At 45.1% G+C, this 27,563-nt stretch overlaps 1 protein-coding gene across 2 annotated transcripts in view; it reads left to right on the forward strand.

The window, feature by feature from the left end:
- Positions 1-7,211: 7,211 nt before the first annotated feature.
- The window catches only part of Nuggc (nuclear GTPase, germinal center associated), a 65,987-nt gene continuing 45,635 nt past the window's right edge, over positions 7,212-27,563 (forward strand). Inside the window, exons 1-10 of one of the 2 annotated variants that reach the window (XM_021182542.2) lie at positions 7,497-7,526; positions 8,918-8,978; positions 11,305-11,409; positions 11,949-12,057; positions 12,791-13,013; positions 14,132-14,362; positions 16,458-16,667; positions 20,582-20,757; positions 22,254-22,272; positions 22,701-22,790. In XM_021182542.2, coding sequence (XP_021038201.1) covers positions 7,497-7,526; positions 8,918-8,978; positions 11,305-11,409; positions 11,949-12,057; positions 12,791-13,013; positions 14,132-14,362; positions 16,458-16,667; positions 20,582-20,757; positions 22,254-22,272; positions 22,701-22,790 — 1,254 coding nt within the window. Of the gene's footprint in view, positions 7,255-7,496; positions 7,527-8,917; positions 8,979-11,304; positions 11,410-11,948; positions 12,058-12,790; positions 13,014-14,131; positions 14,363-16,457; positions 16,668-20,581; positions 20,758-22,253; positions 22,273-22,700; positions 22,791-27,563 lie in introns of those variants that run through there. The other variant, XM_085828991.1, reaches the window with a different exon arrangement.

Raw genomic sequence — 27,563 nt, forward strand, 5'->3', positions numbered from 1 at the left:
TGACTCAGCAATTAGGAATTCCAGCTGTTCTTCCAGAGGTTCTGCTTTCAATTCTCAGCAACCACATGGTGGCTCACAACCATCTGTAATGAGTTCTGATGCCCTCTTCTGGCATGCAGGTATACATGCAGATAGAGTACACATATACATAAAATAAATAAATCGTTTAATAGTTGTTTTTTTTAAGATATAAAGTTTAATTTTCCAAAAGAGTTATTTGAACCTGACTTTCTTCTTCTTCCTCTTCTTCTTCTTCTTCTTCTTCTTCTTCTTCTTCTTCTTCTTCTTCTTCTTCTTCTTCTTCTTCTTCTTCTTCTTCTTCTCCAAATCCAAATGGAATGTATTTGGGGGTAATATTGAGTTTGTGTCTTCCACCTCCCTCATGCACATTTGGGTATCTGGGAACCAGCCCTTGGTTTCTCCTGCCCTGCATCCATATGGATAGCAGCTATCCTTGGAGGAAGTGCATCCGTCATGGCAGGATGCTGAAAACTGTTTGGGAAGGAAAAACGGTCCAGTCCTGCCTGACTGTGGGAAGACAGCAGGGCGGGGGGTGCACAGTCCTCAGTTCACGTGTAATTGCAATTTAAATGAAAATAAAACGTAGAATATCTGCATATTGGGGGAGGAGGCTGGGGCAAATAACCCTCTGTGGTTAGTTTCACTTCCGCTGTGTTTATAAGTGTGGCTTTGTGAATGTGACCACTAAGGGCCCTATCCACCTAGTCCTTGATGTCTGCACCAGTGGTGTGTAGATGTGGCTCTGCTCACTTCTGGAACTGAAGCAAACACTGTTTGGGATTTTGAGGGGGAGGTACCTTTTGCTTTTCGTGCTCTGTTCAACAACATTTGGTAAGTTGTTTCTCTTATGTATTTTGTGCTATGGTTTGTGGAATTTCTTTTTTTAAATAATAGAGGCTTAAAATGAATAGTTCTAGATATACAGCAAACTTGAGAGAATAGTTTCTGTAGCCTTTGGTTATACTGGAGTGGTAGGTTAGTTATGAATGAGTCCATATGACTGCATTGGTGCTAAGTAGTGTCTGTGACTCAGTGAATGGTGGTTCCGAGTGTATATCCAGGGTCCCGGATCTGCTATAGGATCCTACCCAGGATACCATATTACACTTGGCTGTACTGTCTCTATAGGTTCTTCTTGGCTGTCACCTGAGACCGTTCTTGGTTTTGATGGTATTGACAATCTGGAGGGGTGTTGGCCTGGAACTTTGTAGGATTCTCCGCTATTGGCATTTTTTTTTCTGGTATTTTTTTCCTACTTAGATTAGAATTAGGGGTTGGGGGAAGAAGACCACAGAGCTGAAGTCATTCTCATCACACCTCAGGGAGAATAAACAGCATCTCCTCAAGCTGGTGCTGCTGGCCTGCCCTGGATCTCCTGGCTGCCGGGTGGTACTGGGAAATTCCTCCTTCCCCTCTGGCTTCCATACTGTATTCTCCTGAAGGAAGCTGGTACACAAAAAGGGCCCATGGAGTGGGGAACTGTGCTTCTGCCTGTGAGGATGGGGTAGCCACATAAATACTGGAATTCCATATGGGAGACTCGTCTCTCCTCTATGGGCTGACTTTCGAAGAGTGAGTTACAGGTTTCTTGTTTTCCACCTTGTTGAGGCAGGGTGTGTTGTTTCTTTGCTGTTCTGCTCAGCACACTCCAGGTAGCCTGGGAGCTTCTAGCTGATTCTCCTGTCTCCACCTCCTGCCTCAGCAAGCAAGTCAGAATGAGGGACATCCTCCTGCTCACCCTTGACATGTGTCCCGAGGGTGGGGCTGTTGTCAGGCTTGTGCAGAAAAGCACTATTACCTACTGAGCCCTTAGCCCAAGAGAAGTTAGTACTTAAGAAAAAACGAATTTCCCCTTCCTGCTTGTCTTAGTCAGCGTTTCTATTCCTGCACAAACATCATAACTAAGAAGCAAGTTGGGGAGGAAACACTTCCATACTGTTGTTCATCACCAAGGAAGTCAGAACTGGAACTCAAGCAAGTAAGAAAGCAGGAGCTGATGTAGAGGCCATGGAGGGATGTTCTTTACTGGCTTGCTTCCCTTGGCTTGCTCAGCCTGCTCTCTTATAGAACCCAAGACTACCAGCCCAGAGATGGTCCCACCCACAAGGGGCCTTTCCCCCATGATCACTAATTGAGAAAATGCCTTACAGTTGGATATCATGGAGGCATTTCCTCAACTGACGTTCTTTTCTCTGTGATAACTCCAGGTGTGTCAAATTGACACAAAACTAGCCAGTACACTGCTTGTGTGAGTGAGTTTTAGGGCCATGTAAATACCAATATACTAAAATATTAAAGAATAAATATTATTTTGATTTTTTAAAAAAATGAAACATCATTTTAGGCAAGTCAGAATCATCCTCCAAAAATAAAAACAGTTATTTCAGGAATTGTTGGATTCACATGGATGCATGAAAAGAAAAATGTTACATCTCATTGCTGTGACAAACTTGGGAGAGGGGGGGAAAAAGGTTAAATTTTGTTTCATCAGAACTAGATAATATCTATTTACTTACTCACTATTCACCTAGGTGGAAAGTTGGCAGAAAAACCACATGCCCTCTCTGCCTCTGACGGGCACCTAACATTGGACACACTGGCTGATTGGTTAAATGGTAACCACCTCTTTTCCTTCAGGAATTTGAAGGCTTGGCTTGAGAGCTTCTGTAGAATAATTTGCTCTTGACCTTGCTGTCAAGTGACGATTACCTTACTGTGTGACTCTGGACAAGTTCCTTGTCCTCTCTTGTGCTTCAGAGTCCATATCCATAAAATAAGAAACCTGACGTTCCTTCTTTAATTCAACTCCACAGCTGTTCACTGGGAGGGATGTTGAGTTCGTATCACCTTCCTTACTGTCCTTTTATACAGCCATAAGCAAAGACAAGCGAAAGATAGGGAGGCTGAAAGAGGCACGAATAACTGTCAGAAGTCAGTTACTTTAACAGGAAATCAGCACTGGGGCTAGCATAACCCACAGAGCATCACATAAAGATGCTATTCTTGGGCCCAGGGCATGCAAATGTAAATAAACCCTAAAAGCAAAACTAGAGGGCTGACCGTGCAACTGAAACGCAAGCAAAATAACCCGGGCGTGAAGAAGCTCACTGGTCTGCGCAGTCTACATGTGGACTGCTTTGGGTTGGTTCTTTTTTTGCCACCATACTCCACCATTATTACCTCCCTTTGCAGGGAAGCAGATTCTGGTGTGGGTCTCTTTAAGACTTGGCCCTGGGGCTGTCTTAGCTGCACTGCTCCATTGCTTGGGAGCCCTCATCACTGTTAAGCTGCTGGTGACATTTCAAAATGAGGATGCTCATCTCTTCAGCAGCATCTGTTACACCAGGGAACACACCTTGGCTTATGGATGGGAAGCCCACGGCTCAGAGTGACAAGGTGACTTGTGGGAAGTCCCACAGCTCCACGGCTCTGTGGTTGGTAGCAGAATGAGAAGCAAAATGGCCTTTGCCACTAGAGCGCTCAGTTCCATACTGACCGTCTTGCCCCTGGGAGGTTTCTGTTGATTCTCTTCATGGAGGATTCCTGTCCACTTTATAGCGTCCCAGTTTGCCAACCAAATTGCCCTTCTACACAGTCTTTGGATTTGGCACGAAGAATCTGAAACCTGAATTCCTATAACTCCAAGGAATTCCCATTTATTTCCATGTGTCAGTCAGAGGCCGCAAGTTCCTTGTGTACTGGTACTGTGATGTTTTTTGGTGAGAGGCTTACGATTTGGTGTCTGCTTTTGATGCAGCTAAACTCAGTTTAACCCTGCACAGATCTGTGCCAACAGACCATTCTGGACATCATGTACTGTTGTTGTAGTAAATGAAGTCAGTTGAACTTACCCCTGACCCTGAATGAAGCCCAAACCACTGCTTGTGTTCCAGACTCCAGTGAGCATGCTTGCATCTTCCCTAAACTGTGTGTACTTTTAAAAATGTGCTTTAATCTACATCGTTCTGAAGCCAAAGGGCCTTAGCCCCAAGATGACTCTCAGAGCATCTTCAAATCCAAGAGTCCGAGAAGTGTTCGTGTAGCCCAACATCAGTAAGGCTTTTGCTCACTGGTCAATTTGTTCTTTGGGTTTTGTTTGGACTCATTATTCCTTCTGCCCCTGGAATTTGAATTCTAGAATACAGATTGTCCTGGCAAACTATAGATTTTTGTCCAATAGTGGGACCATGCATTTTCTTTGGTCTCCAGTGTCCACAGTGGGGACATGATGGCTAATGTTCTCTGTGATGACGGCTCACCAAGCCACTATTCCATAGAAAATAGCAAAGTTCTCTGTGACTTCCTCATTTTATAGCTGAAGTCACTGACAGGCCTTACTGTAGAGTGGCCATATGTGGTTTCGTTTTTGTAGTGGTGATTTTTAAAAAAATATTTATTTATTTATTATATGTAAGTACACTGTAGTGTGTCTTCAGACACTCCAGAAGAGAGCATCAGATTTTGTTATGGATGGTTGTGAGCCACCATGTGGCTGCTGGGATTTGAACTCAGGACCTTTGGAAGAGCAGTCGGCGCTCTTAACCACTGAGCCAGCTCACCAGCCCCGGTAATGGTGATTTTTAAATTATTTGTTTATTGTACTAGCTGATTTTGTGTGTCCACTTGACACAGCTGGAGTTATCACTGAGAAAGGAGCTTCAGCTGGGGAAATGCCTCCATGAGATCCAGCTGTGGAGCATTTTCTCAATTTGTGATCAAGGGTGGGAAGACCCATTGTGGGTGGTGCCATCTCTGGGCTGGTAGTCTTGGGTTCTATAAGAAAGCAAGCTGAGCAAGCCAGGGGAAGCAAAGCAGTAAGTAACATCCCTCCATGGCCTCTGCATTAGCTCCTGTTTCCTGACCTGCTTGAGTTCCAATCCGGACTTCCTTTGGTGATGAACAGCAGTGTGGAAGTGTAAGCTGAATAAACCCTTTCCTCCCCAACTGCTTCTTGGTCATGATGTTTTGCACAGGAATAGAAACCATAAGACTATTTATTTATTTATTTATTGGTGTTTTGCCTGTGCATATTTCTGTGCACTGTGTGTGTGACTGTTATGCACAAAGGTCAGAAGAGGGCACTGGATCCTGTAGAACCAGAGTTATGGATAGCCATGAGCCACTATGTGGGTGCTGAGAATTGAGCCTGGATCCTCTGCAAGAATGCTCTTAACTGCTGAGCCATCTCTCCAGCCGCAAGTATTTCAGTCAGAAGTCTCTTGTGAAATGTGACTGAGCATGCCCTCTTCCAGAATTTCTGCTAAGCACTTCAAATAAGAACCTAGAATCTTGGCATTTGCAGATGCCTTAAGGTTTATCTAACTCATTACCAGACGGTCATACACATAGGTGCGATTCCCCAGACTTCTCGAGTATCAGAAAACCTTGAAGAACTCATAGTTCCATAAGGAGGAGAAAACCTAAGTAAACCATGGTTAGTGAGCTGGGCATAGTGCTACATACATACCTATGAGCTCAGCACTCCAGAGATTGAGGCAAGAGAGTCATGAGTTGGAGGACAATCTGGGCTGAGGATGCATAGAAACATGCTGTGGGAAGAAGAAAGAGGTGGAGGGAGGGAAATGAAGAGAGAAAAGAGAGATCTTCATAACCAGACCATTTACAGAACAGTAGGTACCTGAGAAAGGAATGATTAGCAATTCAGGAACCTTACTGAAGAAAAAAATTCCAAGAACAAAATCTTGAATAAAGCGTTGTAGTTTACAGGGAAGAAAGGTGGCAGGGCTTCCAGTGTGCCAGGTTTGTGGAAATTCACCAGAACTCCCTTCCCTGGAGAACCATGGAGGGTGTGGGTGGCCAGAGAGTGGACTGCAGGAGACGGACTAGAGAGCCATAGTGCTTCTGACCTTGCACACAATCAGCATCCCACCACATTGAACTGGTATGTGCCAAGCACAAAAGCCATTTACTTGGGTCAGATCTGCAAGCTGAACTAAGAATAGATCATTTCAACCGATGAGCTGTCGTTTTAGTTTGGGGGTCGTGTGTATATAAGGTCCAGTCTGCCTTATTCGGCGTCTGTCTCACTAAGCCCTGTGAGACTAGTGCGGGGGTGGGGGGTGGGAGGGTGCAGCAGGGAGGGTTTGCATATTTCAGAAGGGCTGGTGGCTCTGTTTTTGATGTGCACAGCTGAGTGCTTCCCCACAGAAGTCGTGGCTATGGACTCTGGGTAACCCTCCTGTGTTCCTCATACCACTATCTACGTGGGTAGAGAAAGAGGTTCCAGGACGGCATATCTGCTCTGTGTAGTGTCATCTAGTTTGAGCCTCCCTCCATAGCACCCTGGATCTTCTTCATAAGCATGCCCTGCCTTGTGTACCAGTGACCCGGACACAGGCCAGCTTCTACACATCCTTTGGATATTTACATATTACTGCCCACCCCCCCCCCCCCCTGCAGATGCCCCATGCCTTAGGTCTGCATACAACCAACCTCCAGGAAGGCGCCTTCCTGTTGAAGTGCAGTGAGGAAGGTCGTTGACTAAACTACTGCATCGTTCCTTCCATGCTTAGGATCCAGCAACAAAACTCCATCCCTGAGAAATGGCATGTAGATATCCTAGCTTCCAGCTGATGACACTTGCTGGAAATAAATGGCATTGGCATAGGTTCAAGCTCACCTGACTAGGGGCATCGGTCTTGCCCACAAACGACCAATGTGTAGAACTTGACCTCCACAGCTCTGGTCACCAGACACGTATTCTCACTTCAGAAGGAGTTAAAGACCTCAGGCAATATCAGAGTAAACCTCCCTAGATACATGTATGTGGCAACCCAATGGTCACATGTTGACCTTTGTCACATGTAATGTGGTGCATGAGGCATTGCGCAGGTTTCAACGAGGCATTGTACAGGTTTCAATGAGAAGCGAGGCTGTTCCTTGATCCTTGGAACATTGAGATCTAGTGGCAGATGCAAAACACAAGCATATTTATGTATTCTCACTTTAGGAGATTTGTATTTTTGTTCTTGAATGAGTCACCGGGGTCTGTTGTGTAGCCCAGGCTGGCCTCAAACTTTTGATTCTCTTGCTTCTCTTTCAAGTTGTGGAATTGATACTCCTCCTGGCTGCTTTTTGTACTTTAAATGTACACATGTTTCCTCTTTGTTCTTTGATTTTTCAGGCTGGTTTTCCTAAGCTGGCAAAAGGAGCAACCGAGCAAGCCAGACATGGAAGAAATGGAGGCATTGGTGGGTGTGGTACCACACTCAGGTAACACCCTTGAAATGACCTTAAGTAGGACCTGGCTACTGTTGTCGGGCAAAGGCTGAGACTCCATCCACAGCTGTCATCCCTGGCTCTTTTAGTTGGATGCTATTTTCTAACAACAAGTTAGGAAGAACTGGATGCCAATCTTAAAAAACAACAAAGCAGTCTATTCATAATGAAGTGGCCTATTCAACTATCAATTATGTATGGGAGGGTTCCTACCGTAAAAATAAAGTTTCTAGAACATGGATTTGGACTCTATGAAATCCAAGGAGGTGACGTGAGACCCTTGGAATAGTAGCAGGTGGCTTTTCTTAGAAGGAGAGAGACAGGCCTATAAAGTGTCTCATTGAATGATGAGTCCCTTTGGAGTCAGTGCAGGCAAAGAGCCTCCCTCAGTGGCCAGGTGGAAGGTCTCTTGGGCCACAGCAAGTACCTCTTTAAGGAAGCCTTGGAGAGGACGCTCCCAGGTATAGGAATAGGGATGTATTAAATCATCTTTGTTTTCAGAGCTGAGAAGGGAAATGTTACTCACCACTATGGAAACAACTCCCTTAGGGGAAATGAAATCAACACTTTTGAACTATATGGGTAGCACCTATCACTTGAAGCCTGCCTGCATACACAAAAAGAGCTACAACTCCCAGGTCCCTTGGACTGAGCTCAGAACTAAGGCGGGGACCCTTTGCTTTAGCAATGAAACAAATTGACCATAGAGCTGCATTGGTTGGGGATCGGTTTCCAACAGTGACAGCTCCTGCTTCTCTCCACCCTTCTTGATAACAAGAAATATGGTCCAAGTTCAGGCCAGTTCATTCCAGCCACCGTTTAATAATACCCATTCATGGTATAAATCCAAGATGGAATATTTTATCCTTTCCAAGTAGTTTTTCATTTTGGGAACAGAGAAAATAATTGTAAACCTGTTATTTTATCTAAATTCTTACCCCAAGCTTCTGCTCGCATCAGATTAATCACTGAATAATACAAAGTTGAAGTAAGAGCCTGGATAGATGGGTTTGTTCCTTGTTTTATGCATATGGCTAAGAGACTGTGTGAATGTTGTTCATACAAGAGTCCCTGAGTTACAAAATAGACACCCATTTATGCCATTTCACAGATGACTGTGCATGAATCCTGACATTTTGAGCTGCTTCCTGCATGTGTTTGGCATGCAGCTGGCCCAGGCCTTAGAGTAGCATACTCTTTTCTTCTCTGCCTCTTCCTCTCTGGCTGAAGCCACAGAGCCAGCAAACACTTCATATTTAGTTCTAATTTGGTTCTGAAGTTGAGCCAGGATGGATTCCTCCAGTTGAGATCAATCATTTTCTGGGATGGAAAGATCCAGCTTTTTCATCCGTGACAGCAGACACATGAGGTGTCAGCCCTTTAAGCTTTGGCACGTATGTGGCTCTGCCCGGGAATCTTCTATGGTGTGTGAGCTCCAGAAGGCAGCAGAATCTGTGCTAGAAGAAGCAAGACTGAAGAGGTGGTGGGATCGTGTGTGTGCGCGCATGATGTTTGAGAGACCCACATCTGGAGCCCAGTGATGTACTCTGGGACTTCTGCGTAGGCTGCTACCCTGGGTTCCCACTGAAATGCCTCATTAATTTATCAAAGAACAGGACCTTCTTAGGCCACACTAAGCCTCATACCCTCTTTACAGGAGCTCGGAGTAGCACCTCTTGGGACTGGCTATTCCAGTTCATTCCAAGGCGTTTCCCCTGGTAAACAGCAAGCAAGCACTGGGTTAGGATAATTTCTAGCACTTTTGCCTCAGAAACCAATCCATTAGCTCCTTCTATTCAGGCAGCACCAAGAAGGTATATTTATAAACCTAAAGCACAGCTTTCCTTGAGTTTATGGCTCTGGCCAGCCTTTCATCTCATAATCAAGTCATCACGTAAGCAAATGACTGCTGCAGACTTCAAAGATCTACTGCTCCTGATTTTGATTTTTGTCTTGCTTAAGGAAGTAACTGCTAATGTCAGTGAAGAAGCATAAGGCAGGGGTGGTTTCCCCAATTTAATCTCCAAGAAGCATTCTATCTGTCTGTCTATCTATCTATCTATCTATCTATCTATCTATCTATCTTCCTACCTATCCATCCACCCACCCACCCACCTACCCACCTTTCCACCCACCCATCCACCCATCCATCTGCATCCCGACCGTAGGTAATTTCCCCTCCCTCCTCTCCTCCCAGTCTCTCCTCCATATCCCCCTAACTCCCACCCCATCCACCCTTCCTTTGTTCCTCTATAGAAAGGGGCAGGCCTCCCATGGATATCAGCCAGCCATGGTATATAAACTTGCAGTAAGATTAGGCACCTTTTCTCCTATTAATATAGACAAGGCAATCCAGTAGGAGGAAAGGCAAGCAGCAGAGTCAGAGACACCCCCTGCTCTGCTCTTAGGAGTCCCACAAGAAGATCAAGCTACATAAATGTAACATATGGGCAGAGGGCATAGGTCAGCCCCATGCAGGCTCCCTGGTTGGTAGTTCAGTCTCTGTGAGCCTCTTTGAGTCCAGGTTAGTTTTCTTGTGGTATCCTTGACCCCTCTGGATCCTGCAATCTTTATTAATTTGTGTGTGTGTGTGTGGTATTAGGGACTGAGCCCAGGACCTCATGAGTGCTAGTTAAATACTCTACTACTGAGCTATACCCTCATTCCTTTATTTTCACCTTCTGTATGCATACATGATGTATGCATTTGCATGTGTCCCTGTGTGTGTGTGTGCACATGTATGTAGATGTGCACATGTGGGCATATACGTATGGAAGCTAGATTAAATGCAGGCTGTTTTCCTCAGTTGCTGTCCACCTTCTTTTTATTTTTAAGATTTTATAAATACTTAATTGATAAATAATCCATATAATATACAATTTGCCTGTTTGCACAATTTGACAGATTTTAGTCCAGCATCCTCATAGGCCTGTGACACCATTACCGCTTTCTACTTTCGAGCATTGTTTTGGTCAATTTCATAGGTGCATATAATGTACTGTGAGTCCAGTCCACCTTATTTTTTGAGATAGAGTTTCTCATTAACCTGGAACTTACCGATTATGCTAGGCTGGCTGGCCAGGAAGCTCCAGAGATCTGCCTGTCTCTGTCTCCACAGTGCCAGGATTAAAGCTAGCCCACCATAGTTTTTATCTAAGTGCTGGTGATTGAACTCTGGTCCTCATCCTGTGTCACAAGCATTTTACTGACTGAGCCATCTCCCCAATCTCTATTTTCAACCTCTTATTTTGAGATAAGCTCTCACTGAGTCTCTCAGGCTGGTTTAGAAACCACAGTCTCCCTGTCTCAGCCTCTGAGTAGCTGGGAGTGTAGTCATGGACCACCAGGCCCAGCTGAAAGGCATCCATTGGAGGGGGAATCCCTAAATTGTTTCAATGCTTCCGTTTACCACCCTTTCAGTTTCAAAGGAGGACTCTCAGATTTAGCAGCTTTGAGATTTCCCCTCCTCAGTTAGTGGATCTCCTAAAACTTACGTTTGGTGAACAACACCCAGCTTCGTTGGTTTCTGAGAACATGCAAATACAAGTTTGCACCTAGAGAGTGATGTTGAAACCAGATGCATGGTGGTTAACATTGATTCTCAACTTGACAAGACCCAGAATCACCTAGGAGACCAGCCTACGAGCATGTCTATGAGGGAGTTCCTGCACTGGGCTAATTGGGGTGGGAAGTCCCATTCTGAATGTGGGTGGCACCATTCCCTAGGTTGGGGTCCTGGACTGAATAAAATGGCAAAAGTGAGCTGTGCCCCGGTATACATTACTCCTTGCTTCCTGACCACAGACCATATGCTTTGCACAGATAATACAAAAGTCTCTGATATAAAGCGCAACCAGTACAAGGACCTGAGAATTAGGTCCTAAATTGGGACAACCCCTCAGAGCTGCTTCCAAACGTGCTAACAGACAGGTGGAAATGACTGGGGTGTTCTGAGGCATTTTGATTGTGTGCATTGGCAAGGCAGAGGCAAAGATCCTTGGCCCACCCTCAACCTGTAATTCTGTATATTCTGTTTATCCCTAGTTGACTGCGATCTATTTAAAGAACCTGTGAGGAAAAGACGCAGGTTGCATCGAGACCGGCACTTCCAGGCCTTTCCTTCTGCAGAGCAAAGTGCTCTTAAGGAATGTGAGTGTTGTGAAATGCTGGTATGGCCCATGGGGTAGCATGACTCTGTTAGGAACGTGTGAAGATGCTCAGAGGGAAAGATGTTCAATTCTGAAGGCCAGGAGACATCTCTGCATGTATTTGCTCCATAGAGTCTCTACAGACTTCTGTAATTTGGCTGTTTATCTCCAGGCTGCTCTGAGGAGGGGTGTTATCAAAATAGCCTTTTCCTAATGAATAGACGACAGATGCTTAGCTAGGTGCCTTGGTGGGTGTTTATACAGCATCTGCAGAAGAGAATGATCTAGAAGGGCTAAAGTCCATGGCAGCACATAACTTCTGTGGTAAGGGGGCACAGCATGCGCTGGTCTGTAGAAGTGGTCAGCTCTGACACAGTGAGTACCTAGCTCCAGTGGAGGACAGCTTGCTCTCTGATTTAATTAGCTTCTCCTTCCACTGAGCTATCCCCCTTCCATGTAGTATTCGGCAGCTTCCTTTGGAGACTTGGTACTTTTACTCTGCCAGATACATCCCAGACACTCCATTTCTGTTGATTCCAGATGAAAAACTGGAGTGTCGGACCAGGAGGGTCTTGAGCAACACTTATCAGAAATTGATTCAGTCTGTCTTCCTGGATGACAGCATTCCCAGCGGACTCAAGTATCTCATGTGAGTCTGGGATCTGCACCTTACTATCTGATGCTACCCTCCTTCCCCAAGAAAAACCGAAAGTGCTTTTAATTAGAAGTAGCTTAGAACAATAGGAGGAAAATCCCTATGGCTGCAGGCTTTCTTTTTAAAACATTGATAGTCGCCATTTGTTGTGTGGTCACTGTTGACAGATTCTCTACTGTACACTTTACAAACCCACAGTTTCATTTCATCCTCTTAACGCCCCTATAAAGTAGGAGCTAGTGGGATTGTCCCATTTATACTGAAACTGATGCTCAGGGAGGCCAAGTCATCGAGCCAAGTCACACTGTGGATAAGTGGAAAGGCTCCAAACCGAGCCAAACCATGTATTACTGAGTTCATGAACTGTTTATCCTGAAGCCCCTGGGAAAGTCAAGGAAGTTGTTGACTTTGCTCATGGCACTCTGGGATGCTCCCCGGACTTCTGCATGAGTTTTGTTAGAGACAAGAATATGCAGCTTCCATGGAGCACAAACATGTCTATGTGAACAGTACAATGTTTATGGAGAACTATCTTTACCAAGCATTTTTAATCTAGTTCCATTTGCTTCCCCATCCCAGGTTCGTGTAGTAAACGGGGACAAATGTTCCCCCTTGTTCAGATAAAGGAAGGGTACAGCGAGTTACCCAGGACTAGAGCTTGGTTTCTTTGCATTCTGTTCTGGTGTGGTCTGTTTCATAGTTAATGTATATTTTGGAATGGATGCAGAAACCGGCTTCTTGCCTTGATTGAAAAATCCCCACTGGAGCCGGTCTATGTGGGGTTCTTGGGAATCACTGGAGCTGGCAAGAGCTCTCTGATCAATGCCCTCATCCAGCAAGCCATGTTTCTGCCTGTGTCTGGAGAAAGTGTTTGCACATCGTGCATCGTACAAGTGAGCTCTGGCCGCTGTGAGCAGTATGAGGCCAAAATTCACCTTCTGTCCGATCAGGTAAGCTGGCCCTCTCTCCTGCTCTCCCTTTCTTGTCTTTTCCATCTTCTCTTTTTTCTTGCTCTTCCCTCTTTTCCTTTCTTCCCTGAATTTTTTCTCTTTGAACCACCATAGATTGCAATCACATTCATTGTAAGTACAGCACAGAGGTTAGGGAGATGGCTTTGTTGGTAAAGTGCTTGCATAGGCTTAAGTTTGGACCTCCAGCCTCCATGGGGGGTGGGGAGAAGCATGTGTGTCTGTAATCTCAGCACCGGGGAGACAGAGATACTCATTGGCAGGCCAGCCTAGCCGAATCGGTGAGATTCAGTGAGAGACCCTGTCTCAGTCAATTAATGAATAAATGTGGAGATATGATTGAGGAAAACATCTGATATCAACCCCTGCCTTAACACACATGTGGGCAAACATGTACACATATGCACAAACAACTACAGCATGTTTGTATAATGAAACACAATGACATGAGAATATTCTGTAGAGTGAGATGGGGCTTCTTCTGGCTTTGGCTCTGAGGCAAGTCCTAATGAGACCCTTGGGCCAGCCATTCCTCTCTTTAAGCCTCTGCTTTCCCCTTATTCTAGTTTCCTTTCTGTTGCTGTGACAAACATCCAGATGAAGGCTAACTGAGGGATGGAAAGGGTTTATTTCCTTGCTTTACTTCCAGGTCACAGTCTGTCATTGAGGGAAGTCAGGGCAGGAACTCCAAGGCAGAAACCATGAGGAACTGCTGCCTGTTGGCTCACTCCCTGGCTGGCTCAGGCTCATCCTCAACTTGATTTTTATGTAGTTCAGGACCACTTGCCCCGAAATGGCATCACACACCATAGGCTTAACCCTCTTCCATCAGTTGAGAAAATCGAGACAGTCCCTCACAGACATGAGCACAGCCCAACAGTTCCTCAGGTGAAGCTCCTTGTCTCGGGCGTCTCCAGGCTGGTGATGGAGCCAACCAGGACATCTTGTCATTTACAGGACAAGAGATTTGGGGCAGCTGGGTTTCTGCTTGCAACCTCTGACCCTCCCTGGGGCTCTATGCTCCGCTCTCTCTTGTTACCATTCCCTCTGTCTATCACCCTGTCACAAGCAATGTGGCCCTCCTTGCTCTGCCTTGGCAGGAGTGGAAGGCAGAACTGAAGGACTTGACTAAGCTCCTGCACAGAGCAGAGCAGTCTGGGGAAGAAGAGGCAGACTCATGGGACAGGGACGATGCAGCGGAAGAAGCTGCCCAGAAGCTACGGATGCTCTATGGCCATGGGGCAGAAAGGAGGCACTACGAGGAGTTGCTAAGGCTGAAGCCCAGAGGGAGGATTCCCAACTCGAGAACCATCACTCTAAAGGCAGAGGAGGTAACGTCAAGATTTCTTTTTCCTTTTCATACATCTTATGTATAACACTTGAATCTATCCAGGGGAGTTATCCAAGGTACAGTGAGTGATTTTTTTTGGGGTGGGGGAGTAAACTGGTACCCAAATCCACCATTATCCACCATCCAAGGTATCTTTCATTGTTTATGCCTACAGATGGTAACCTTTGATTTCCAAATGGAGATTTTATGCTTAGAAAAGACTACAGTCAATTGAGAATGAATTTGGGATGGCTTTGAATGAAAATGAATATATGTATAGTTATTATATTATACATACCCATTATGTATTACTTCATTGCATATTATCTCTACATAATATAATATGTATATTATATTATATAATATAGTAACTATATAAAGGCTTAAGTCTGTGAAATTTACTCGTTTTTCTCATAAAAGACATTTGGGGACACTAGGGTCTTAGATTGATCTTGTGACTCAGCCATGTGAAATTCAACATCTCTGTGGTGTCCTTGGTCATCAGTGGTGCTTGTTGCCTCTTAGCCATAGGGTTGCTGCTGAAGTGCCAGACATTCCAGTCTCATGGAAAGAAGTAGAGAAGTAGATGAATGCTGGCACCAAACGTATCTCTCCTTCCAGGAAGTGAAGACATCCCCAGAAATACCCTAGATAAACCTGTGTGGATGTCATTGTTCAGAATCGGGCTGAGTGGCTCTTCTTAGCTGCTCTAGACAAGGCAGGAGCCCGACTTGTCCTGAGCAACTTAGAGCATCCTCACTCCCTAGCTCCCTAAACAGACGGACATCCAGCTGCTACGAATGAAGACCGGGATGCTCATCCTACCTTTAGAATTGGCATAGATTTTAAGCACTTTTTTTAAAAAAAAGAAACTTCATTCTTTCTTGCTTTCTTTCTGGAACATTCTGCAGACATTGATCGACAGTGATCACTGTACATTCCAGCCTTTCTGCTCTCTGAGGTGTCTCAGTTGAGAAGTACTGCTCTCATTGCCGGTATGAATGGGTCATTGTTCCCAGTGTGTCTAAGCAGGAACAGGAGGATGGAAATTACGCCCTCTCCCACTTACTGTTGAAATGTTCTGGAAAAACCTACATATCAAATTATATATATATACACACATATATATGTATATATATATATATTTGGAAGTTTTAAAAACTAAAACCCTTTTAAAAGATCAATTTTCTGATCAATTTTTAATTTGGAAAATATGATTATCATGTCGTGATTGACTTTCTATAATTATCCACGAGATTTCCAGTAATTAAATTCTTCACAGTTGCCTTTTGCCATGTGGAAAAAATATGCTCTAGGCAACATTTAGAAAAAAAATCACATTAATTTTAGAAGCAAATGGGACTTAGGAAATAAATTTAGTATCCTGTAATTTTTCTGGACTCCTCTTCCAAGCTGAGTTGGCTTGCAACATCTGAAAGCTAGGGAGCTTTCTAGTATTCCAAGCTGTCTTGAACTCACTGTGTAGCCAAAGATGGCCTTGAACTCCAGATTCTTCTGTCTCCATCTCCTGAGTGGTAGGATTATAAATAGGTCCCAGTTTATGCAGTAGTGCAACTAAACCCAGGGCTGTGTGCATGCTAAGTAAGCACTCTATCAGTTCTACACTTCTAGCCCCACTGAGTTCTAAGTATTTATTAATGTGTGTGTGTGTGTGTGTGTGTGTGTGTGTATGTATGATTTTTTTGTGTGTGTGAGTGTGCATATGTGTGAGTCTGTACACCCATGGAGTCTGGAAAAGGGATTCCTTTGAGTAGGAGTTATAGGCGGCTGTGAGCTGCCCAGTGTGCGTGCTGGATCTGAACTCTGGGCATTGTGATTGAGCAGCAAGTGCTCTTATTCACTTAGACACCTCTCCAGCCTGGACGAAGTTAAGGAGCTTGAACTTGCAGGTCTCTAGAGCCTTTCTAGGCTCTCAATGTCTAGTCCTGGCAGAGACCCTCCAGGCTTCCTGATGTCTATTGTCTAAGGACTTCCCACCATCCCTCAGCATTCCTTCAAGGACTCTGCAGCACAGTCAGCCCAGGATAAAGAGCTGTCAGCATGACTGGTATGTGCAACCTGTCCTTCCTCTGCAGGCAGAAGAGCTTTCTGTTAAGCTGGACCCCTACATCAGGACCAGGAGGAGAGACTGGGATGGGGAATCAGCAGAGACACCAATCTGGCCCTTGATCAAATATGTGGAAGTGATTCTTCCCAGATCTGCACTGATCCCAGAAGGGGTTGTCCTGGTAGACATTCCAGGCACAGGTGACTTCAACAGCAAGAGGGATGAGATGTGGAAAAAGGTGATTCTTCTTCATGAGGCTCAGCCCTCATCCCTCTACTCCTCCACCCCTTCAAAGAAGCAAGTTGGGATTTTGTGAGCTTGATGACATTTTACTCCCTCCTGTTCTGTGTTCGGGTGTTAAACAGGGCAGGGGCTGTACACTGATGTCCACAGAAACTGGGGAAGAGGAATCAGCAGAGGGAGGTTGTGTAGCTGGGACTAGCGTATATGATGTACGAGAAGAACAGCCACAGAGAGGCCAAAGGGAAACAGAGGAAAGGGATACGGTGGCCGTGAGCACCAAGGGGACTGAATTAGCAAGTTTTCTGTGGTTGGAATAGAATGTCCTGACAAAAAGAAGGATTCGTTTTGGCTTACAGTTCCAGAGGGGATACAGTCCATCATGATGGAGAAGGCATGGCGTCGGGAGCATGGGGCCTGCCGAGCAGTCAGCAAGCTCGGCGATCACATTTCATCCTCACATGGGAAAGAGAAAGAGACAGACAGATATACGGACATGTTTATGGGGGGGAGGGGGGAGAGAGAGGAAGAGAGAGAGAGAAACAGCGAGAAACAGAAACGGACACACACACAGAGAAATATCAGACACACACACACACATGGGCAGGGGGAATACTGATGAGACCAGAAAGTGGGGCTGGACTGTCAGAAATGTCTCATAGCTTCCCCAACACCACCAGCACCGCCAGGAACCAAGTGTTCCCAACCTGAGTTTGAGCAGAGCATTTCCCATTCAAACCATAGCAGAGGCCAAGGGTGCAAGGCACAGAGAAGTCAGTCATTGAAGAGCCTACATAGGGCTCTGCATCTGTACTGGCAAGGTGGGGAAGGATGATGTTCCTCGGGAGGGAAAGGTCATGGGATGTGTGCAGGAGGGAAGAGCTGAAGGGAAACCTGGAGCTGTTCAGCTTCATCCTGCTGCTTCTGGGAAACGGGAAGGAATAGAAGGACCAGGGTGTTCTTGGAAGAAGGGGCAGGTGTGGTAGGAACACAGGTTCCCACTGGATGGGGACGGGGATGGACGACCAATGTCATCACTGATTACTAGTAGCATAGCAACCATTATAAAAATGTCTTGCCACTCTGCCTATGGAGTCATTCACACTAAGGCATTGTCTGCCTTGACAGCTGAAACAGTGAATGTTCAGAGAAGGAAAGTCACTTGTCCAAGGCCAGCAAGTGACAGAGATTAACTGATAATCAGGTTATTAACTGATCCACAGGGCTCCTGCCTCTGCCCCCACCCATTTTTCTCCTCCTTTAGGTCATCCACATCCTTTGCCCTGGTCAATGGCTTGGGACTGGCCGTGTGAACTTTAGTTTTCCTCAGGTCTTCACCCCAACCTTGGCTAGGTTTAGGCCAAGCAGAGTGACAGCTGGAGAGGGGCCACTTCTCCCCCCAGGTGGAACAAGGCTACAGCTAGTGTTTGATGTACTGGGCAGCTTATCAAAGCCAGAGATCTGGCCTGGGTCGTGCTCCGAGGAGGTTGGCTACAGGGACAAGCTAGTTCCCAGAGTGCTTTGCCTGGCCTCACTCCCCTGCATTCCTGAGGATTTTCTTGGCAGCCTCTCACAGGAAGTAACTAAAGGCATCCTCTTCAGAGGAAGAACAGTCTGTAAGGACAAGGCTCCTTGCCACCAACTCTGTTGTCCCTAAAAAGATGACAATAATTTAGACGTCCTGGCTTTGCTACCTAGATGTTGTTGCATGACTTTGGGCATTGTTACCTAACCCTTGGATGCTCATTGTCATCTTTGGGAGGGATGAGGGTGGAGTTGGCAGACTGCCACCTCATCCCTACTCTGAGGTCTGGTTGGCTTTTTTTTTTTTTTCCTGTGACTTTTACTACAAAAAGATCCTGGTAGTCAGGGCTTTTGTATGGGGTCTGACATTTAAGCATCACAACTTTTTAGGACTGCTATCATTTCCCCTCTTACTGCATGTTTATTGAGTGCCTGTAGCTTGCTTAGACATGGAGAGGCAAGGGTGAAAGAGGCCTATTCTCAAGCAGCTCCCACACTGATGGGCTACAGCCTTCCATACCAGAGAACATGCATTATCCACCATGGACACTGAAGAGTCCCAGGCGTCTCTAAGTTGACTCTGGTTTGGGAACGGGTTGGGTGGGGGAAGGCTGCAAGCAGTTTTATGTTGTCTAAATATTGGTCTATTGCAAATAGACGAGAATCAGAGTCCAAGCATGTGTGGCTCTGGGTGTCTCCCTTGTTTCTCGGGGACTGGCTTCTTCTCTTTAGAGGGTTTTGTCTAACCCACGGGACACATTCTTTAAACCACAGTCTGTGAAACAAAAGGCTTGGGGGTCAGAGAGAGGTGGGGAGGCACACGCAAATGACGTCATCAGATTGTCCCCTCCTGGTGCGGCCAGAGCACTTCTGTGTCTAAAATCAAGCACACTGCATCCCTTCCAAGGCATTTGCCATGAGCTAGAGTCTGAGTTAAGGGAAGATACTCAGCTCTACCTTCTCACAAAGGCAGCTGAGAGAGGAATGCCCCGCAGCAGTGAGGGACAGCACACAGGGCCCTCAGCAGGCAAGTTAGGAAATTGGCCTAAACACAAATTCTGCCACTCATCAGCTATTAGCCTTGGGGAAAACTAATATGAAACTCACTGCCATTATTAACTCAAGGTCCCTCAACTTTGTAACATTTGAGGCCAGACAATTCTTTGTTATAGGAAGGTCTTCTGGGCATTGTTAGCTGTTTAGCCTCTGGCTGTCAGTATTTCAAGTTGTAACAATTAAAAATATCTTCAGAGAGGCTGGAGAGATGACTCAGGAGCTAAGTGCACTTGCTGGTGCTCTAGCAAAGGACCGGAGTTCAACTGTCAGCATCCATGGTCACTGGGCTCACAACTGTCTGTAAGCCCAGCTCCAGAGTATTGGGCACTCTCTTCTTGCCTCTGTAGGTACACATACATACATCACACACAGACACACACAGACACACACCCATGCATTCATGCATGTACTCACATGCAGGCACATAAACACACATATGTGCACAACAAACAACATTCTTTTTAAAAAAATCTTCAGCTATTTCCAAGTATCCTCTGAGGTATAGGATCTTCACTAGTTAACATAATTGGTCCTAACCAGAATAATGAGAGCATTTTCAGGTGACAAATCAGCCATACCTTTATGTGCAACATACTGTGTTGAAAAACTGAAAATCAACTTGTCTTTTGAGTCAGATCAGCATTTCACAAATTCAGAGGTAAGACAGACAATATACCAAGAAGCATGTCACAGGGCCATGCATAATTGTCACACAGAAGATGAACATTTAATAAAGCAGTGTTGATGCTATGAATGTCATGTTCAATGGCTTTGGAAATGTGAATTATAGGTTATCTAGCTTCTTGTTAGGCAACCAAAGATAGTTTTTGAAAAACCCTCTCCTAGAGGGTAATTGAGGTGACTCACATGACTGATGGTTCTGGGCCTAGAGGGTTGAGTTGTATGTAGAACTCTGTCAATCATTCTGTAGGAAGCCAGGAGTCCTGGTGGGTCAAGAGATTGAGATTCTGTAGATTCAAAGGTGAAAGGCTCAGAGAGCCCTTTCCTCTAGGAAATATGACTGCCCTGGGCAGTCAGAAAGAACCTGTAGTGGGGAATTGATCTGTGTAGGATTTCCAGAAGAGGTGGTCTGCTCATCTGTGGTAATTCAGTAAAGAGCCTTGACAGACAAATGGAGACCAAGCTAAGTGTGTAGCTGGTGCACACACAGGGGTCCATGAGCCACTTTGTTGGTCGGTGCAGAGAGTGGAGTGGGAGCTCTGAGTGAGAGGCGGGAGGGAGGGAGGAAAAGTGAGAGATCCATCCTTGAACCAGTCTCTATAACTGAGATGCCAGTCACATTCTGACCCTTGCTGTGGGCGTGTCCTGCAGACCATTGACAAGTGTTCCATGATCTGGGTGATCAGCGACATCGAGCGAGTTTCTGGAGGAAAGACCCATGAAGACCTTCTGAGCGAGAGCATCAAAGCCTGCCAGCGTGGCTTCTGCAGGGACATCGCCCTGGTGGTCACCAAAACAGACAAACTCCACTTGCAGGAATATCTCAGGTATAGCAATAAGCTTGTAAGGTTTTGCAGGGCTAGCCAGCCTGGGGACTTTCTTTCCTGGGTTCTGGCTATGAAAGTGACCCAGGCTTTGCCAAGTGACTGTGAGGGATGAAAAAGAAGTCTGTGCAACATGTTGAGATGTCAAGATGCCCGGGTGGGTTGGCTCAAGAGTCAGATGCCTGGGTGGGTTGGATCAAGAGTCGAAACCATGTAACATTCCGAGGACAGTTCTGTGCTAAGCCACTATTTTCTATGCACCTGAGGCACAATATAGAAATAATGCTTCCTGTCCCCAGAAACATGGAAATGTAGGTTTCCTGCCACCAGGAGGAACATACCATAAAACTATCCAGCCATACCTGGATGTCCACACCATAAAAGCCTGATGGAGCTTCCAAAAGTGCCAGGTTTTACTTCAGTATTGTTTAAAGATTTTTTTTTTTTTTTTTTTTTTGGTTTTTTCGAGACAGGGTTTCTCTGTGTAGCCCTGGCTGTCCTGGCACTCACTTTGTAGACCAGGCTGGCCTCGAACTCAGAAATCCACCTGCCTCTGCCTCCCGAGTGCTGGGACTAAAGGCGTGCGCCACCACGCCCGGCTCAAGATTTTTTTTTTTTAAACTCAAAACTTGAAAAATGTGGGTGAAAGTTTTTAGAGTGCCAGGTTAATGACTAAGGATGAGAGGTGTAGATTAGAGAGCTTGGGACTGAAAGCTTGAAGTAAATTAGTCGGTGTCCTGCGTCCGCCCCCTCCCCCGCCCCCATTACTAGGGAGAGGTAGAACTTGTCTTTCACACTGGGATCCCTCCAGAGTGAAAAATGAACCAGCAGAACAAATGGCAAACAGGCAATGCTGAGCACACAGCAGGAGGTCACATGATACAATGTCCTTGTCACCAGGTCACTGATGACTCTCTGCCATCATCCTGGGAGCTTGTCCCCTGCACGTTCCTCCCAGGCTCACCAAAACCCAAGCCTGGCTGCGTTCTCTAGGACTTCTTTTTCTCTCATGGTCTAGGTCAGAACTCTAGCTTCATCACTGACCCACTATGATCTGTCCTGCCCCACTCCCGATCACAGAATAGCTGAAGCTCACCTTTTTTCCAATGGCAACACTAAAACCAGACATCATGAAGTCTTCTGGGCACTGAGGTTCTCCTCATTGCTGAGAGCACCGTGTAAAGGAGGGCTAAAGGCTAGAGAGGGACAAGCCCAATGCCACATGAACTCAGACTGAGAGGGCCACCCTCTGCCTGGGACAGGGAGTGATGTTACGGTTCTGAGTGCAAAATATGGGCTACCATTGAGAAATAAAGGCTCCTGATCTAAGACTCTAGGAGAGGATCAGGAGAGGGGAGGAAGGGCAGGAGAGAGAGTTGAATCAGAGGAGTAGACAAAGGCTAAGGGGGCATGTCTGTTTATGCTGCTTTCAGGCAAAGATATAAATTTGCTAGAACACAAAAGTTTAGTCACTGTGACATTTTCTTGTTTCATTTCAGGGAAAGAAAGATGGGAAATGTAAGTATGGACCAATAGTTTTAAAACAGATTATTTAGTGGGTGTGTATGTTGTATGTGTATGTATGTGTGTATGTTGCAGGTGTGTGTGTGTGTGTGCGTGCATACATGCATGGGTGCCTGCTATAAGTGTGGATACCTGTGGAGGCCAGGAGAAGGCATCGGATCCCTGGAGCTGGAATTACAGGCTGATATGGTCCACAGAAGAGGATGCTGGGAACCAAATTCAGGTCATCTGAAATAGCAAAAGGTGCCTTCCACCACTGAGCTCTCTCTCCAGCATCTGGACCAGTAACTTTTTAAATAGTCCCTTTGTGTCTGGTGGTACATAATCCTGTAAAGCAACACTTGAGCTTCTGGGTGCACTTGTCCTTGCACCACTGCTGATGACCCTAGCCTTTGGCTGCTTTGTTTTCTTTCCTAATCTAGCAAGCTCTTCAGAGTCAGAGAGAAGCTGTTCTGCAAAGAAATGAAATAATCAAACTACAAAGGAAGAGAATTCTCAAGGAGAAATTGAAGGTGAGCTTGCAGGTTTGCTGCAGGTTCTTTCGCTTCTCAGTCCCCAGATACAGAGAGATAGATGTGTATTTGGTCCTTTGTGATATTAAGGCTAAGAGCTTTGGAGTAGGCAATTCCCACTTAAGTTAGTCCTGCTGCTTGATGACTTCTGCGACCTTAGTTAGAATACCTACCTCTTTGTGCCTCTACTTTCTTGTTTGTAAAATGGGGAGCTAGTGCCATCTTCCTCATCATTAATGGATTGAGTAAATGAGGGTACTGTTTCCTGGGAACGTCAGAGTTGACTACTGTGTGTGTGTGTGTGTGTGTGTGTGTGTGTGTGTGCACTCGCAATTGTGCTTCCCAAGGGTACTCTATAGGAACGAGTGTCTAAGTCCCACCAGCAGCAGGGAGAAATGATACTAGGGAAAAGGTTTTTTTTGGGGGGGGGAATTCCCAGCTTCTTGGGAATAATTAAAAACAAAGCAACAGAGCTAGGCTGGAAAGATGGGTTAGTTATAAAATGATTGCTCTGCAAGCACGAGGAAGGACCTGTGTGTGGATCCTTGACATCCATATAAAAGCAGATGTGGCTGCACACAGCTGTAGGCTGCAAACAGAGCTGTGTGAGCCAAGACAGGCAGGCCCCAGGGGCTTGCTGCCCAGTGAGTCTAGCAGAGACAATAATCTCCAGGTTCAGTGAGAAACTGTCACAAGGAATAAAGTGGAGAGTAAGAGAGAAGAAAGTCATGTTGACCTCCAGTTCAATATGTGTATGCATTGGGGAGCATGCCTCCCATATGCATGTATATACTCCATACACATATGTGTGCCAGGAGAATGCACACACAATCCCAAAAGTCTTTAGGGCTGGTGTACATGGAGCACATGCAAGAATATAATGGCAACAGGTGGCCATGCCTGACAAATTACAAAGTAAGGCTGGGGGTGCACTAGTTATCCTGCGGGAACCTTAGTGTTTTCTTCAGTTATTTTTATGACTTTATCAATAAAATAGTCCAAACATAACCTTACCCTATAGTCTCATGGGGCTGTACAACAGAAACCTATTTAGAGATGAGATCTAACCACGAAGGCATAAATAACATGCTAGAGGACCTATACTCCCACACATGTTAGGGGTTTGCCCAGATGAATTCTTCACTTCCAGGCTCAAGGGCAACATCTGGCTTCTGTCCAGTTTAGCCAATAGCTTTACGTATTTTAACCTCTATTACATGGAAGCTGAAATTGCATGTTGTACCATGTAGAACCAGAGGTGCCAAACCTCTGGGTGATCAGGCCTCCTGCATGAGGGGAAGTCCACTGCTGAGCAATCGGAGCCAGTTTCCATGAGGCAACAACTCAGCAAAGCTGTTTGTTGTCCAATCTCTCGAATTGTTCTTGCTGGCAGAGAGAAACACACATTTTATGAGGTTCTAATCAGATTATCTTGGGAACTGGGAAGGCATAGTACTTCAGTGTTCAGTTCACTATGTTTACTGCTAATAAATGTAGCAAATTGATTTGCATGAGTTGGGATCTGGGCTGCAGTGTGCCAGTGTGCAGTTTTCTGCAGTTCTTGGCATGCAAACAGTTTTGATTTTGCAACCCCTGCAGATCCCAGCTAAGGGCTAAGTGTTGGACCAATTTGCTAGTCACGTTGAACCTCCATTGATAAAAATCTTCATTTGTACTACATGTCTTTGGAGCAAACTTCATTTTACTCTTTGGACATATGAGGTTGAAGGTGAATAAGGTAGTCATTGTTATAGCTATTGGTCAATAGATCTTGTAATAGAAATGAGAATTAGAAGGTTAGGAAAAAGTCTCTAGAGAAAACAGGATGAAGGACTTAAGAATAAGTGCATCAGAAATGGGAATGTGAGAGAGGGTTGGGAGAGAAAGGAGCTGGGAAAGGAGAGCGAGAGCAGTTTCAACACAGCACTGAAGGTTCTAAGGATGGGAAAAGAAAGAAAGAAAGAAAGAGAGAGAGAGAGAGAGAGAGAAAGGAAGGAAGAAAGAAAGAAAGAAAGAAAGAAAGAAAGAAAGAAAGAAAGAAAGAAAAGAAGGAAGAAGGAAGGAGAGAGAGGGAGGGAGGAAGGAAAGAAAGAAAAAGAGAAAGAAGGAAGGAAGAACAAGAAGGAAAGAAAGAAAGAGAGAAAGAAAAAAGAAAGAAAGAAAAGAAAGAGAAGAAAGAAAAGAAGGAAGAAGGAAGGAAAGAGAGAGGGAGGGAGGAAGGAAAGAAAGAAAGAAAAAGAGAAAGGAAGAAAAAGAAAGAAAGAAGAAAGGAAGAAGAAAGGAAGAGGGAAGGAAGAGGGAAGGAAGGAAGGAAGGAAGGAAGGAAGGAAGGAAGGAAGGAAGGAAGGAAGGAAGGAAGGAAAATGCTAGGGACAGGTTAGAGCATCCCCGTAGCTTTCTTCAGTGGGAAGACAGTGTGAGAAGCAAGATTGTGATGCATCATACCAGTTCTTTGTTTAAACTTGGCTGTCAAGAGAAGAAGAGAGGAAAGATTCTGGATTCTCTCTCTCTCTCTCTCTCTCTCTCTCTCTCTCTCTCTCTCTCACACACACACACACACACACACACACACACACACACACACAGACAGACACACAGACTATTGTGATTGCATATAATTTCCCTCCTGTTTTGTTGTTTGCTTTTCTTTTGAGACAAGGTTCCTCTGTATAGCCCTGGCTGTGTTGGAATTTGATTTGTAGGCCAGACTGGTCTTGAACTCATGGACATCTGCCTGCCTCTACCTCCCAAGTGATGGGATTAAAAATCTCCATCCTCACTTTTCTTGAATACTAGAGGGAAAGAGGAGACTGGATACTTTGTGAGATGGTCAGTTCTTCTCTTCCTCACTCTAACCCTTCTGAGACTTACATCTTGGTCTAACTGGGATGCTATGGTGAGAGCACCATTAGAAACGACAGACACACATGTGTTTCTCACAGGCCTGGAGGCTAGGAAGGCCAAGGTCAACGGGATGGACATGTGGTGTCTGGGAGTGTGCACTTCCTGGGTCACAGTGTGATGTCCATTTTCTCCCTGTGTCCACATGTGATGGAAAGGGGTGGGCTGTCTGGAATATTTTCTTTAAGTATATTAATCCTGTTCATAAGGACTCCACCCTCAGGGCCTAATCACATCACAATAATCCTACCTCCTAAAACCATTACTTCAGAGAATCTGATATCAAATTTATACTTCAGTTTTAAGTCTCCAGGTTCTTTTGTAAACAAAAGAATCTTTTTAGTGTTAAATGAGAACATAATCTGCTTAAAGACTTTCAAATGAATTAAAGCTGAACCAGTAAAATTCTTATAAACCGCCTTCAAGAACACATTAAAAAAAAAAACCAGCCACCAAACAAAGTCCCTTCATCCCTGAGACTCAGGGATGGTTCACATATGTAAATCAATATTGTAGTTTATCACGTAAGAGACTCAAGGACAAACACCACATGGTCATCTCATCAGACACAGAAAAATTCTTTAACAAAATCCAACATGTCTTCATGATAAAATCCTAGAGAATCTAGTGTAATAGGTATTTATCTCAGCATTAAAAATAAATTACTCTGGGCTGGAGAGATGGCTCAGTGGTTAAGAGCACCGACTGCTCTTCTGAAGGTCCTGAGTTCAAATCCCAGCAACTACACGGTGGCTCACAACCATCCGCAACGAGATCTGATGCCCTCTTCTGGTGTATCTGAAGACAGCTACAGTGTTCTTAGATATAATAATAATAAATAAATCTTTAAAAATGAGTTAAAATGAGTATGATTATTCAGTAAGGAACTTTTGTGAGTCTGGGAGGAGTTAGGAGATGTGGGTATATATGATCATCACACACGGAGTGAAATTCTCAAAGAATTTGTTAAAAAAGAAAAGCTGTTTTAAAAAGAAACTTTAACTTTTATAGGATATGAGGAAAGTTTGGTTTTTATAGGACATTTCTTTGCCAGCCTTTGTGCTGGGAAATGTTTTAAAACCAGTTGTTTAGAACAAAACAAAACAGTAGCACCTCACCCTTTGCACTATGTACTCTGTGGGGGTGCTCTGAGTGTATCTGCCTACCCCACTCAGGCAGAGGCGGGAAGGCACATGACAGCCAGCGCTCAGGAGCAGGAATCTGGTGGTTCCAGTGACCACTGCCAACAATACATACTTTTGTGCTTTCAGCGTTAGGTTCTGGGACTTTGCCCAGGGCCTCACACATGCTAAAGCCACACTCCACTGCTGAGCCCCACCCCCAATCCCACGTTACTTATGAACATTCATTTTCCTAAACAGGATCCTCTTCTGCATGCTTACATTTGAGAAATTTTTGCTATGCGTTTTCTGCTATAATTGAAAATTTAATTTCACAGTTAAGAGAATATTGTCCAGAGATCAGTTTCTTTGTGACCTTGCTAATAGTGGACAGCTGGCAATACTTAACAATAGAAATAATTTTCACTGGGGAGGTGGCTTACTTGGTAAAGTCCTTACTATGTAAATAGGAGTCCTGGCTTCAGATCCCCCAGCACCCACATAAAAAGCTGAGAGTGGTAGTGGGTGCCTGAAATCCTGACCTGAGGCACGCTGGCAACCACTATACCCCCATCTGTGCACTTCGGGTTCAGACTGTGACTCTGCGATAGTAATCGTAATCCTAATTCTAATCGTAATCCTAACAATGGGGAAAGTAATTAAGGAAAATATTTAACGTCGACCCCTGACCTCGACATGCATGAGTTTGTGTGTGCGCGCACGCGTGTACACACACACACACACACACACA

This window comes from Mus caroli, unplaced genomic scaffold, assembly GCF_978045245.1.
Source record: "Mus caroli unplaced genomic scaffold, Mus_caroli_1 scaffold_12, whole genome shotgun sequence".
NCBI classification, from domain to species: domain Eukaryota; kingdom Metazoa; phylum Chordata; class Mammalia; order Rodentia; family Muridae; genus Mus; species Mus caroli.